At 36.0% G+C, this 15,975-nt stretch overlaps 1 protein-coding gene across 5 annotated transcripts in view; it reads right to left on the reverse strand.

Moving 5' to 3' along the window:
* The window catches only part of FGD4 (FYVE, RhoGEF and PH domain containing 4), a 1,935,878-nt gene that overhangs the window by 470,145 nt on the left and 1,449,758 nt on the right, over nt 1–15,975 (reverse strand). For all 5 annotated transcript variants that reach the window (XM_044088116.1, XM_044088113.1, XM_044088111.1 and 2 more), the window contains one exon: nt 13,714–13,859. In XM_044088116.1, the coding sequence (XP_043944051.1) occupies nt 13,714–13,859 (146 nt within the window). The remainder of the gene's footprint in view (nt 1–13,713; nt 13,860–15,975) is intronic.

The following is a 15,975-nucleotide window of genomic DNA, read 5'->3' on the forward strand; positions in this document are numbered from 1 at the left end:
CAGTCTTTCCCTGGAAATGCTGCCCCCACCCTAACAGTGAAGCGTCTGTGGTCACCGTGGCCATGGGCTGGGGAAGACATAACGGTTGACACCAAAGATTTGTTTGTGGCTTCATCCACCATAGCATTTCTTCCTTGCAACGGTTTGTAAGACGTATCACGTGGTTGACCATTGTGCGGAAAGGAGCCACTGCAGGATTCTCATGTGCAGTCTTGCCAGTGGTACTAATGTAATGGCAGCTGCCATGGAGCCTAAGAGTTGCAGTACAATACGTGCTGCTAGATAGGTCTGAGGAAGAAGGTCTTGGATTTGGTATCTTATTTTTGATAGCCTGTGAGGGGGAGAGAAGCTTGACAGGATGTTGTGTCAAAGACCGCTCCAATAAATTCTAGTGTCTTCATTGGGGACATCCCCAAGTGGAGAGCAAGACCGTGAGTGTAAGAGAGGCTGACGACTAGGAGATTCCTGGTCGGAGCGGTAAGGAGCCAATCATCTAGATAGGGAAACACCTGGAATCCTTGTAGTCGAAGATGAGCTACCACAACTGCCATACATTTGGTGAACACTCGGGGGGGGGGGGCTATCGAGAGACCGAATGGCAGTGCCCTCAACTGGTAGTGATTGGCTCCCACCCAAAAGCGAATAAACCTCCGGGAGCGGTGATCCATCTTTATGTGGTAGTACGCATACTGGAGGTCTATAGAACACATCCAATTGTCCCTCCCTAGGAAGGGAAGAATGGACTGTACCATGACCATCCAGAATTTTTGAGGTTTGATAAATTTGTTCAATAGGCTGAGATCCAGGATTGGTCTCCAGTCCCCTGTCTTTTTTGCCACTAAAAAAAACTCAAGTAAAACCCGGATCCTGTCTGGTCTGGTGGGACTGGTTGGATGACACTTTTTCTTAGCAGCTTTTCTATTTCTAAGGCTGATAATTCCCTCTGATTGGGTGGGTACATCGGGAATTAGTTTGACAGGTCTGGGAGTTAAATCGAATAGTATTTGGTAGCCTCTGGATATTATTCTCTGCACCCAAACATCGGTAGTAATAAGATGCCAGGCTGGTAGATGCAGAGAAAAACGACCCCCGACTGCTTCCAGAGGAAAGCAATTGGGCCGCTGCTCAGGAGCACTGGTAGGGTCTGCTGGAGAAAGAATCTCCAGCCATGGTTACGTGGACCCCCTCTACCCAGAAAGGGGAGTCTTCCATGAGTTGCCCCCTCTGCCTCAGGGGGATTGTTCACCACAAGTGTCACGAAAAGATCCTTGGGATTTCTTGAACCACATCTTTCCTCCCTTCTGGTTCCTGGAGTAAGACCTCTGGGGGTTGGAAAAGCATATGCCCACAGCAGACCAGGCCTTTCCATCTTTCTCACTACGTGCAAGTGTGTCTCGTACCTTGGGTCTAAACAGTGCTGATTCATCGACAGATGCATTGATGAAGGAAGATGTAAAGGGGTCTGCAAAGTCACACAACCGCATCCAAGCATTACGTCTAATGACAACCCCAGATGCGGCAGCTTGAGCTGCCCCCTCGGTGGTGTGATATCAAATGCATTGAGGAGTTCGAGATGGATTCAAGGGTAGCTAGCTACAAGGCAACAGTATCACGCACCTCATCAGGCAGTACCCCCACCAAAGAGGAAGACATTTTGGAAATTAGGTCTCTTTGGAGGCGAGTAAAGTGTGCCAGATAGTCCAGCAACCGAATGACGAAGGTCGCTGAAGCATACGTTCACTTCCCTAGTCTGTCCATGGTCCGGGACTCCCTGTTTGGAGGATGGACAGTGGAACTATCTTCTGCCAGTTCCCTCTTGGTGGCCACCACCAGAACCATAGAATCAACTGTCAACTGCTTGGACCAGTGGGGCTGGTCTTCAGATGAAGATAAAATTTTGTCTGGCCTCCAGGGGACAGGTTCTACGTTGTCTGGGGCCTTCTTATGCTGTCCGGGGCCTTCCAGGCATGCTGCACAATTAGTTTAACAAAGTAATCTGTCAGTGGGGTCACCCAGGAAGTAGATGGCTGGGCAGGAAGGCCTGCAAGAACACAGATTCCTCAGAAGAAGGGTTAGAGGACTTCTAGTCTCTCCACTGCTTGAGGATTTTCAGAATGTCTCCGAATGAGATGTCATCTGGGATAGACCGTGGAGACCCCTCTCCCTCATCACAATCAGTGTCTTTGGTGATAGATTCCTCTGGGGTATCAAGGTGCTTCCTCTTGCACCATTTCTTCCGGGGTGGCTCTCCAGTGGGATCTTCTGAGGAGGACTCAAGAGAAGGGGTTTCCTTCAAAGGGGGTTCTTGTGACTCCCGTGCCCGGGTCCCAAAATAGCGGGTTGGGAGAGGTGCATGTTAGGAGGGGTTATGATACTGATGTCATTGGCGCTGACTGTGAGCCTTCGGAATGAACATCACCTGGACAGCAGGTTCACCCGAGGAGGGATGGGAGCCCAGAACCGGGAGGGACAACCTCAGAACTGGGGTCACAGCCCACCCCGAGGAGTCTACCTCCAGTTGAGGAGCTCAGAGAGAACTGGAAGCCATCAGAACCGTGAACATAGACTGGGCCAGCGAGAAAATAGGCACCAGACTAGTTACCAAGTTACGGATGGTCCAAGCACCGCTCAGAGAAAGCATCGGCTCCACTGGAGCCGATGCAGCAAGGGTGGTCGGTGCCGACAGGGGAAACACTGCTGTGGGAGCAGAGACAGTATGCACCGAAGTGGACACTGGTACCGAGATATCCGAGATCTGGGTGGAGGCTGGAAGAGGATAAACAGGGGAAGATGTGGTAAAAAATTCCGAGCCAGGAGGGACGGAATGTCTAGCTGGAATGGGCAATCCCCTAGTTGCCAGAAGCTGGTCCACAGCCTGCATTAGGTCTAATTCAGAAAAACTCCTAGTGGAGCTAAAGGAGGCTGCTGAAGGAGAATCAGGTGTTTCTAGAAAGGAGCTAAACCTCTGCCCCAAAAAAGGGTCGTAGGTTGGAGAGTAGCTTATCTTTGGCAGGTATTCGAGTTTTGGAGCTGATGGAGCCGAAGAACTGTCGGCACCGTGGCCGGGGATGGTGCCAAAGCATGTACAGTCATCGGAGCCTATGTGGGATCCAATGATGGCACTAAAGTCAGTGGTGCCGAGGTTGGAACCGAAATAGGAGTGAACATCATGGACGGCACTGAGGGACAGGACACAGAGCCTGGTGCAGAAGAGGTCTGCACCGAGGGCGCCGGCAAAGCACGGAGCCGACTCAGTTCTGAAACTGACGGAGATGCAGGAACCAAGTGACTCCATTTTTCCTTATGTTTTTTGGTCTTTGGAGGGGGTGAGACCTCTGACCCAGATAGAGCCTCCACAAAAGGTGTCTCGAGTAAACCTTTTAAAATAAGTTTATTTTTATGTTCTGCTAGTGTCCTATTACTAAAACTAGCACAGATGTCACAGTCAGCTTTAATATGATCCATGCCCAAACAGTAGACACAAACGAACCTGTGTATCCAAATTAGGCATCTTACGTCCACACTTGTCACACTGTTTAAAACCCAACTTAGCTTTGTCTGACATAGTAAGGCAACAAGGCTATCCTATAGAAAATTTAAGGGAGAAAATACCAATGATGTTATTTAAAAAATACCACTAGTAGTAAGGAAAGGCCTGTCAAAGATAGGAGAGAGTGACAGTACCAATAAAGGTAAAAAAATTAAATTACCAAGGTAACGGGTAGGAAATAGGATTAGATTATAGGTGACAGTGAGAAAAGGCTAACTTGACTAAAAATGAAATAATTTTGAAGAGAAACTGTCTTAAAATAATTTTCTACTTAGCTTTGAGAGAGATGGCTAGCAAGTCTGACTAGGAACGCGGCAAACGAGATCTGGAGTAACTAAGAGAGGGGCATTATGGGTAGGTGTTAGCTAGAGATTTTGGCTTGCGTGAACTTGGAAACGGCCGTATCGGTTCCAAGGATGGAACCGAGGTCCTATTTGTAATGAATGAACAAAAATTTACGACATCAGATGCCATGTTCTGGCAATGACTGTCATCCAATAACTGGACCAGTCTTTTCCTATGTACCTTCTTCCTGCTCTTCCTTACTATTAAGATCACATTTAATATTCTATTATTCCTAGGGTTTGCTTTTGATCCACTTTTGTGGACTGACACTGCTGTATCACACTTCCAGTTTTCTTTCTTTCTTTTTTTTTTTTCAAAACAGGTTTATTGTTTTAACATACAAGAGAAATATCATAACAATTTTATACAAGTAATTAAAAATAGATATGATTATAACATTCAACAAAACAACTAAAGTATTTACAAAGACATCCACTACAATCAGATCAATTAATTAAACTAAAATACCATGCTATTGAAATTAGGATTTTTTTAACAAATTTTGTAAATTATCCCATACAATATAATAAGATGTTTTTCTAGTTGTTCTTGACCTAATTGTGTTTATTTCCATATGGCACACTATATTCATAACATTTTTAAATTCATTGAACAAAGGAGGTGTATCTGAAATCCAATTTCTGGTTATTATTTTCCTAGCCACTGCTAGAATAGACCATAACAAGGGAAGCTTAACCTTTTTAACACTTTGAGGTACAGGTGTGTTGAGTAATATAAGAGATTTAGAAATAATGAAATTATCTGTAAAAAGAGCCTGCAAAAATTCATTAATTGACTTCCAGTATTCTTTCAATTTTATACAGTCATAAAACATATGAGCCCAGTCAGCATTAATTTCTACATTACATCTCTTACATAGATTATCTTTATTATTTATTTTATTCATCATCAAAGGTGTATAAAAAGATCTATGTAAAAATTTCCATGTATAAAGTCTCCAGACAATGGAAGACGTAGTTCTATAGGCAGATTCCAATATATATTGTTTATCTTGTTGATTTGGTGGGTCCCCATTAATAGAAGTGAAATAATTCCAGTATGTATCTACACTGTAAAAAGTTTCTTGTCTGATAATTTTATGTATGTATGAAAGTTTACCTTTATCAGAAACTTTATGTTGTAAATTTAATATCAAGTAATCAATCAGTGTTGGAATAGATTCTTTAACTGTTATAGACATTAGATCTATTCTATCAATGAGATGTTGTCTAAAGGTCTGAACCTCTAACCAGCAAGTTTCTCTTAGATCAAATTCTTGTTTTAAGAAATCTAGATTTTTAACTTTATTATCAGATATCAACTGATACCAGTACTTTAGATCATTATCTATAGCTAAATGAGTTCCCTTCAGAAGTAGATGACAAAAGCATACCCTGAGTATACATTATACGGAATATAATAAAATTCCATTCCCTATACTTAGGGTGCATGGATATAAAGTTACGATAGCTAATAATAATATTTAATGGGTAACAAACCATATGTTTAGGTGTAATAGGTGAAGTACAAAATTCCTTTAGTAACCATAACATGGAGTTATTTACAATCATATTTTTATGTGTTAAGGAGATTTTCATGAAGTGCATACTAATTAGCTCCCAATAATCTTTCCATTTTGAGATATGACTGATCTATTAATAAAGTAATAACTTTTACAATAGAAGAGATAGTATATAAATTAAAGTCTGGAAAAGAAATACCCTCTTGAGACCAGCTATTAGTATGTTTCTTTAATGCAATCCTAGGTCTATTAGGTGCCCATAGGAAATTTAACATTAGTGTATTCAGTTTCTTGATAATTATTTTGTAGGTGGAAGCATTATTGATTGTATTAAGTATAAAATCTTGGGGAATATTATCATTTTAATAATTGTAAATCTCTCCTCCATAGTAAAAACATATTATTCCAGGTATTAAAAAGATTTTGTATATTAAGAAAACAGGTATTATAATTATTATATATAATAGATTTAATATCTTTAGATAGTATTATACCTAAATAAGTTATCTGACCTGAATTGGGTACATATTTAGTAAAATCACTAATGAGAATATTTTTCGTGTATATATAGGTAGTATTTTAGTTTTTTCTTCATTGAATATTAAACCAGAAATACTTTTAAAATTCATCATTTTATCAAATAGAGACTGCATAGAAGAATTAGATCCTGCTGATTTAATTAGAACATCATCTGCAAAAAGTTGAATTTTGGATGTTGTATTTTCATCTATTTCAAAACCCTCTATGTCAGTACTGTTTCTGATCAAATTAGCCCAAGGCTCCATTACTAAAGTGAATAATAGTGGAGAAAGTGGACATCCTTGTTTTGTACCTTTAAAAATGGGTATTTTTGTGAAACATATGTTCCTACCTTAATATAAGCCAATGTTCCTTTGTATAAATGCTCAATTAGATTTACAAATGCATCTGAGAAGTTTGTGCACTTCAGTAAGGTAAACAGATAGTCCCAACTTACTGAATCAAATGCTGAACTTATATCAAGACTAATAAGTGTTAAATCTTTCTTTTCCTATTTGCAAAATCAATTAATGTTAAAGTTCTTCTTATATTATCAAAAGTATTTCTATTTACAATGAAGCCTGTCTGATCTATATCTATAAAGCTGGGGATGATTGTCTTCAATCTATCAGCAAAAATACTCAAACATTTTATAATCAACATTAAGTAATGAGATGGGCCGATATGAAGTACATCTAGTTGGCTCTTTATTAGGTTTTAAAATTGGCGAAATAAATGTATATTGCCAAGATGGGGGGGTTATTAACTCAGTTTGGGCCAAAATAAAAACCTTATGTATTAATGAATATGTACTTTTAGAAAGGATTTTATATATCTCTGGTATAATACCATCATTACCCGGTGCTTTGTTTGACTTAAGCTTATTTATTTGTGTAATAACCTCTGTATATGAAATACTTTTGTCCAATAGTTTAATCTGTTGTTTATTAAGCTTTTTATTCATGTTTGTGGTTATAAACTCCTTTATTTTATCTTTAGGTTCCATGCTAATGTTATTATGGTTAATTTTGTGAAAGTGATTTCTAAATTCATCTAGTATTTCTGGTATACTAGAAACATTCTTCTTTTTCCTTAGAGAAAAGATTTCTTTGATATGGTTTTGTTTATTCAACCTTTTTATTTTATTTTTAAGTCTATGTAAGTATTTGGGGCTTATTGAATAAGACAAAAACTTGTATTTTTCTAAAGTTATTTTAACTTTATGAGTTAAAATGTCTTTGTATTTCTCATTTAGCTTGTTTATTTCTTCAATAACTTTCTTGTCCATAATACTTTCTTTATTATTATGTTTATAAGAGTCTAATTTACTTTGAATATCTAACAATTCCTTATCCCAAGATTTCCTTTTATTATTATACCATCTGATACTTTGTCCATATAGATATGATTTTAAGGCATCCCAAACATAGACAATGGAGACTTCAGGAGTATTATTTATGTCTAAAAAATGTTTTACTTCTGAAAGTATATATTCTTTATAGTCTTTTAGTTGAGTTAAGTATGCTGGTATCCTTTTGATCTGAACATTATGAGTATTTTTTATCATGAATTCAAAAACAATTGAATTATGATCAGATATAGGACATGAAATGATTTTGGAATTAATTAAATCTGTTACCATCTGGTTAGAAATAAAGACCCTATCTATTTTGAATAAGTTTTGTATCTGTTAGAAAAAAAGGTGTATGGTAATGCTTTTGAATCTATCTGATTATTAATATCATTCAAATGATAAGAATCAGAAAAATCATTTAAATGTTTTGCATTAGATGTAATTCTTCTTTTTCTTATAGTGGTAGTATCACTTTCATGTAGTATACAATTAAAGTCACCAGCTAAAATAATATCTCTTATAGAGAATGATATGATCTTATCAAGATGATGTTTCACTGTATTAATACCAATTCCAGGTATCCAATATACATTAATTAAAGTGTAAGTCTTCCCATTAATTTGTATTGTAACCATACAAAACATTCCTTTGTCATCCTGACAAGACTTAATGGTTTTAGGAATGGGCATACTTTTATTCCATAAAATAGCCACTCCTCTTTTTTCTGAGTGTGCTCTGAACTAACCAATACTGTATATTTGTTTGTGGCTAGTTTATCAATATCTTTTTTCAAGAGATGGGTTTCTTGCAGGAAGACTAAGTTGGTCTTATGTAAATTAATATATCTTATTAGGCTTGCCCTTTTACACGGATTATTCAATCCATTAATGTTTAAAGAAATTCCTTTTAAAGATGTCATTTGGCATTTTTAAAACTTAAGAATCTTATGATCAAAATAACAAATAACAACATAAGTAATGTTACATCTCCTCCTTTAGGTGTACCTTTAAATATAGCTGTATTTATTGAATCTCTTATGGGATTTTGTATAGGATTCAATTTTGTTTGTAGTGACAATGTGTGTACAAAATATATTGTGGATGTCAAAACTATATACATATAACAATGAACAAGTGAAAATAATGTAAGGATTAAACCTTGCATCCAGCCTGAAGTTAAAACTCCAACTTAGTGTAGTGTTTACCACTCAAGTTAACCCCTACCCTAAGCAGCAGTACCTCAGCTACCACCTTATCAATTTAATACTGGTTATATTTAACTTAAATTAACAGCTTTCAATTCAATTATCTAGCAAGACAAGACTACACATTTGATAAAACAGCATCATATAAACTAAAATAAACTTTTTTTTAAAACTATTCATACTACTATATACATCTATGTAATATAATACACTTGTATTCAAATAGCATTCAAATAATCTTGATATTAGGAACCAAGAGGAGAGAGAGAAATAAAAGACGTGAAAGAGGGAGAGAGAGTGAAAGAAAGAGAGAGAGGAAAAAAAAAAAAGGAAGGCATATTTACATATTAATTTATTCAAAGTATGTAAAAATAAGTTCTAACATTCATTTAAATCAAAAACTTTGGCTAATATGGTTCAGACATTACATATATTAAGATGCATCTATTTTCTGTCATGTAAATGCAGTCAACAGCTTCCAAAAAAAACCTTGAATTGCTTGTATATGAGCATTTTACTCATACTCATTATTGTCAATAGAATAAAATATTATATTTATAGAAATTGTTATAAATCATACTGCATAGTTATGCAAATTCTCAGAAACACTTGCATTATTGTAAAAAGCCATCTGTATTTTGTATGTCTATACTACTGCTTTAAAATATATCACATGACAATTTCTTCCAGAATAGAGTTATAAAGTTATTTATGCTTGTCAATCAGATGAATTAAATGAGTTATAGTAATGTATATGTTTGGGACATAAGTTTTTAACACAGATTAGTATGCTGCAGTCAAGTAGATTTTCAAAAACACTTGAATAAATGTTTCATTTTCTATGCCTTCTAAAATAAGACATTTACTTACTACAAGAAACTGCATCATTTAAAATCATTATAACTGACACATTTTATAAATTATAACATAGATATTTAAGTAATTATATAAAATAACTCACATTTAAATGTTAAAGAGTTCATTTTCCTTCACATAGTTACATTTGCATCAGTTCGACTTCCTGGTAGAGTGTTCTTCCTGAATCTGTGATGTGTCAGTGTGATATCTGGGTCAAGGGTTAAATTGACTGCTTTCAGCTTCTCTGTGAGAATTCTGAGAGTTGAAGCTTTTAAAACAACTCAAGGACACTGTTCATGAGGTAGCCCACATCCCAGATTGTCTCCCTTAACATTTTGGCGGGAAACTTGTTAAAAACTAGTGACAAACATTCATTTAGCAGTGTAAATGCATCTAAACATGACAAAACCTTTGCGATGTATTTTACAGGTTATTACAGCCTCTATGTAAGTGAAATTAAGCCCAAAGTTATTAATAAGTAATAAAACTCAATATTTTTGTCCCAACTCAATTTTTATGCAAATCTTATTATTTACTGTGTCTATATGATCAAAAGCATTTCTATATATTAATATGAGAAGAAAAAAAAATAAAATAAAGAGAAAGAATAAAGAAAAGAAAACGAGAGTAGAAAATAAAAGAGTGTAAAGCAGAAATTAAAAAAAAAATGTAAGAAAAAGCTATAAGAAGTATATACAATGGAATATTACTTACTGTTTATATTAATAGAGTTAAAAATAAAACATATTATTTACTATTATTTAGTTCTAATTATTATTAGTTAAAGCATGACAGATTATTTACAAACAAGCATAAGCAGTATAATCAAGAAAGTATAATTAGGAATAGCATTTGAAGAACATATAAACTTTTTACAAGGAATAAATATGTTATTATTCCATTTATCATATTTTCATTACTCTTCTCTCGCTGCCCTCCCCCACCCTTTACCCACTACATAATCTAAATAGAATGTCATTGTTTAAACAAGGAAAAGAAGAAAAGGAGAAAAAAAAGGAAAAAAAAATGTATCAAATTACTGACCTTACTTCTCTTTTTCAGAAAGAGAAACAAATTGAATAATAGCTTGTTATTAGTTCCTCAGATATTTTGACTGGTTATGAAACAAAACATTTCTTTGCACACAGAGAATAACTTTGATTAAATCTTTTTCAGAATACTTGTGGCTTTCTGGAAATGCAGGAACTATATTTAAAAGGATTAATAATGAAGTAAAATGATGAGAGAAAAAAAAAAGAAAAAAAAATAGAACAAATCATTTGTTTTTTAGTCTCTTCTTCTTCTCTGAAGTCTTCCATGAAGTTTCAGTTGCCAGTCTCTTTAATGAAGGACTAGCCCATTCCATTTCCTCTATTTTATCCAAAATCTTATTTTTTTTGATAAACAGTAAAGCAGAGTCTAAGTCATCAAAAATTTTAGGACCATCAGGAAGGAAGATTTTTAGCTTGGCAGGAAACAGAAGGTATGTTTTAAACTGTGCTTTTTTAAGCTCCCTTATTAGTGTCAGAAAAACTTTTCTTTTAGCTATTACCAAGGAAGAATAGTCATTGTCAAAATGCACAGTTGTCTCATTAATCTTAACAGGAGCTTTAGCCCAAGCAGATTTAAGAACCATCTCTTTATCAAAAGATGACAGAAATCTAACTATAACTGATCTAGGATAGTTTTTGTTAGAGTTAGTATTAGCTATAGATCTATGTGCTCTTTCGATACCAAAAGAGAATGCTTCAAGTTTTAGGGAGCCATGTTGTTAAAAAAGAAGTAATATTGTTACCTTCAATATTTTCTGGCAGTCCAAAAATCCTAATGTTATTGCGCCTAGATCTATTTTCCAGGTCATCCAGCTTTGTTTGTAAATGTGTATTTTGTTTCAGCAGAAACTCAATGTTGATTTCCTCTTCTTGGATTCTATTTTCCATGTCATTCACAGCTTCTTCTATGCCTGTCATCTGGATCTTCTGTTGTTGCAGGTCTATATGTAACAAGTCTATTTGTTTTGTAGTTTTTTCTATGAAGGTATCAATTTTATTATCCATTTTATCCATCTTAGCAGTAAGTTGCTGGATTATAGTTATCAGAGACTGAAGTTCTTTCTTGATGCTGGAGTCTTGAGAATTTGTCTTACTGGAACTCATTTCAGACTGATAAACTGACAGGAAAATTTCCAATGTAATTTCTGACAGGAATATTGTTAAAATTTCCTTTCTTTTTTAGATATAGTTCAAGAACTATATAAAACAAACATATTTAGAAAGAAAATTACTTCAAAAATTAATTTTTAAGTAATTAATTCCTGTCAGTGTAATGAAATTGGTGGAGCTGAAGAAATCTGCTGCTATCCTGTGTTCATCCTTGGCCACGCCCCCTCACACTTCCAGTTTTCTGATGCCTCCCTAACCCAGATGCAGACATTTATATTTCTACCAATTTTTTAAAGATTATTTGAGACCACATCCAGCTTCGAAGCTCTATCCTCTGTTAGTGCCTTGGGGTCCTTTTCTACTAATAGTAGTCTATTCTTCACCTCTTACATGTAAACAGAAGCAAACAATTTGTCTAGAATTTTCATCTGTTCACCTTTTATGTTATAGCTCTTGTCCTAATCCTTTTGATCACAGATGTTGCAAAATACTTGCTGCTTCAGGTCTCTTACAGGTAAATTTTTTTCTGCATGCCCAATTACACTTCACTGCAGAGGCATTCCTTACGCTAGACATGCAACATCCCTGCCCCAAGTCACACCTTTGACACAAAGGTGGTGCTCTTGTAGACAAATCTATATCAACTGTTCACACTGCAATGGGTGATCTGGCATTAGCCACTTGGTGCCATACCTGTGTGGCCAGCTCAAACTGTGCTCAGGCTGTTAATGATATTATGACATCTACATCAGAGAACAAGGCTTCATACTGATATGCATGGGAAAATGTATGTGTTTGTGAGAGTAACGTCTCGGGATACCAGTCCTAGTGAGCAGCTGTCATGAGGCTCACCAATATACCTACTTCTCTCAAAAAGTCAGCTGTGTTGTTAATGAACTACAATCATAAGAAGCTTCAGATAATTTTTTACTGAAAAAGAATCAAGATGTCTCAGTCTTTCAGTGATATCAGATTGAATGTATGACAAAGGATGCATCTTTTAATAATGTGAAGTGACAGGATATGTGGATATCAATGTCTGCTATCTGTTAACAGCAGAAAAGTCAGAGTGACAACACTTTTTCTAGTTTCCTGCTTCTCCTCCCTAACCACAGGTACCTTGGGACCTTCTAATGACTAACATCCATTTTTTTTCTTCACTAAAATTGAGAGGCAGGGAGTAAGTTCAAAATTCCATAATTCTGTTGGACTGGAGGCTATTTAAATAATTCCCACAGCAATGTCTGATTTGGCTATGCTATCCATGTACGTGCTTACACATTGCTATGTATGCATACTTTTGTGGACATACATCAGCACCACTCTCCTCTTTTGTCTTCTCTGCCTGCTGTAGCATATCCACGATCTACATAGGATGCACTGAAACAAAGCAAAATACAAAAGACTAACACACATACACAGCCTCACAAAACAGCACTGGCTATTCAATTATTCAACTATGCTTCAGCACCTGGGCTACAACTCAAACTCAGAGCAGTAGCATCCAAGGGAGGAATGCACCATTCACTGCCACTTTCTTCAATATCTAAAGGAAATCTCAAAAACAAATGAATTAAATCAAGTATTTTAATAATGAAAACACATTCAAAGAAATGTTTCAGATTACTGCTTTGTTACACTTCAACTGCTACAAACTGTGCAAAAGTACTAAGTACTAAAGAAGTGATGAGTTTCCGTCATGGTAAAAAAATCAAGAAAGAAGAAGAAAGCAACTAAAAGCTGATATTTCAGGTTTAAGTCAAACCTTATAACTCTTAAATAGTGTTAGGAGCTCTGCTTAAGGACATAGTTGATAAGACACCTCTTCACCAACATGATAGTTCCTTAATGAGATCCCCAAACCAGTTTTATCTGCAATGGAAAATGAAAAGGGACAATGGGACTAGGCATGTAGGAGGTGGAAAACCAAAAAAAGCATGTGGAAAAATACACAAGACTGTGGAGGGTGAAGCAAACTGCTGCAATTATTGTCATTTTGACACTGTTTTAACTGTCTGCAACTTTTTTTTAATTTCAGTAAAATTATGTGGGCTTTACATTTGAAAGATTCATAGCTGACATGCTAGTGTTCAACTGCATCCTGACACTAAAGTTACTTTACTTTTATCACCCGGCAGCAGTTTATTTGAAGTCAAAGTCAGAAAATACTTGATGGGTCATGAACATCGCATTTCTTACCATTCTTGCATACGCTTCTCCAGTGCTGGTAATAGAAACTGACTATGAAAAGAGTTTATAGATGAAATGTTGGAGAAGATTTTATTCAATACATCCCCTGGAAATGATCCTTTATTGGATTCTTCCAATAATCTATTATAAAATACCTGCAAAAGAAAAAACAAGTGTGGTTCAGGACATTATTCGGAGGAAAGTAATACATGTCTAACCAGCAGTGTCCTAATACATGAAGGGCAAAGCAGATAGGGTGGCACATGCTATATGATTTTTCACAAATCTTAGGCATAGAGTGCTATGTATTCAAGACAATCTCTAACAATATACCATAAAAATTAATACAAAACACAAATGGCAGGTAAGTACTTACCACATTCATATATCAGTGAGAGAAGTATAAGAAAGGGATCTAGTATGAATCTAGCACAATAAAATTGGAATGCCTCAAAAGGCATAACCATTTAGAAATATCTTCGTTTTGAATGCAAATTATAAACTTGCAGTATACAATGCAAAGTCCTCCTAACCTCCCCTATGTGGGGGAATGGGGTGCACCTATAATTCCTAATGAAATATAAGAACTTTGAGGTTGCAACACCTGATAAAATATTATATTCTGGCAGAGGTCAGTGTGGGAGCTCCTGGGATGCAGCTGCATAAATGACAAGACGTTTAAGTACAGCTCAAAATGATGACTTTTCAGTAAAGTGTGCATCTAAAATAATTTCAACTTCTGGATTCTCACTAACACTTTTCAAATCAATTTAATTCTGGAGACATTAGTTTCTTTAAGAAATGTGTTAAGCCAATAGTAGTTCACCTTACCATTGCTTTTCATTTAAATGGACAGAAAAACATGCCTACTGTCTCAGTTAAAGGGACATGCTCATTGCCTCATCTCTCAATTATTTCCATCATCTGTATCAAAAAAATACTTCTACTAATGAAATTATATTTTAGTAAAATGTGACCTAGAACAGCATAAAGCATCTTTAAACATTCCCTTGTTTTTAAGATGCCTGTATGACTATCTAGTCCCAGAAGCAGAAAACAAAAGAGGGAAAGGGAGCATTATCAAGCAGCAACAGTCATTCTGCCTACTGTCTTAAATCAGGTCCATCTCAGCAAATGGGTTTTCACTGACAGTTTTTATTTTAACAAGGGAGCAAGTCATCTAGCATAACTAACTCAGAAGCTGTTAAGATCTGGGTTAGTTAGAAAAGCTTTTGATAAAAGCCCATTTGCTGAGACCAACTCACCAGGTCATGGTTTGATCCAAAAAAAAAATGTAACAGAATAAACAACTACTATTATCAAGGAATACACCTCAGGACTCCTTCTGAAGTATCTGTGGATGTGGTCAGTACAGTTATTCAAGTTAACAGGCATTCTATAGTGGACACAAACCAATGAGACAGATTCTTAAGCAGTACTTTTCACTCACAAGAAACTGACATGCAACATGTTGCTGCCATTCTAAGAGGCTCCAAGAACTTCATGCATGGAATTCTCTCAAGTGAGATCCTCATTCCTCAGAGAAGACACTTATCCATCACAGAACTGACATGCATGGATGACTGCTCATACCTGTAGATGTTACTATTAAAGTTAACTAATAAGATGGCATGCAAGCCTGGACTCTGGCTGCCAGGAAGCCTAGTTTACTAGGAAGGCTACTACTTTGATTCAGTATCTACAGGCAGAAAGATTCTGTAGTGATGCAAGTTCAGACAGTTTCTATGAAAAGGATTATCTGTACTGGAACAAAAAGGATTTCAGCAATTTGATAAATGTCTATGCACCGGGGCCAAGACAGTGCCATGGAAGGTCCAAGGTCAGAATGTTTTAAAAAGGGGAGTAGGGAGTAGCATAAATAAGTCTACAAGTATGAGAACAGTGCCTTGCACTGTTGGGGCAAAGCCATCATTTGGACAATACTCGTATATTAAATAAAAGGCCTAAAGTGTTTTTTTTTTCTCTTTTGGGAGAACCACACCCCATGACAAAGTGTAAAACTCTTACACCAATATACACCGGTATGAAACTGCTAAGTTTGAAGAACAGTGAAGCTACTGAATAAAAATAGAGTGGATGGTGAAAATACTGAATATAACATGTCTGACATGAATGCTGAAGGAACTTGCCTTGAATCAGTTTGAATTCCCGGGTTTCCTTGTGTACTAATAGCAAGCATGACCAGAACATTAACCCCCTTCTCCAGAAAGAATAATCTGAAAGTTGATTTTCAGAGTAATGACTCAAACT

This window comes from Protopterus annectens, chromosome 11.part0 (genome assembly GCF_019279795.1).
Source record: "Protopterus annectens isolate FY-2018-M chromosome 11.part0, PAN1.0, whole genome shotgun sequence".
In the NCBI taxonomy this organism is placed as follows: Eukaryota; Metazoa; Chordata; order Ceratodontiformes; family Protopteridae; genus Protopterus; species Protopterus annectens.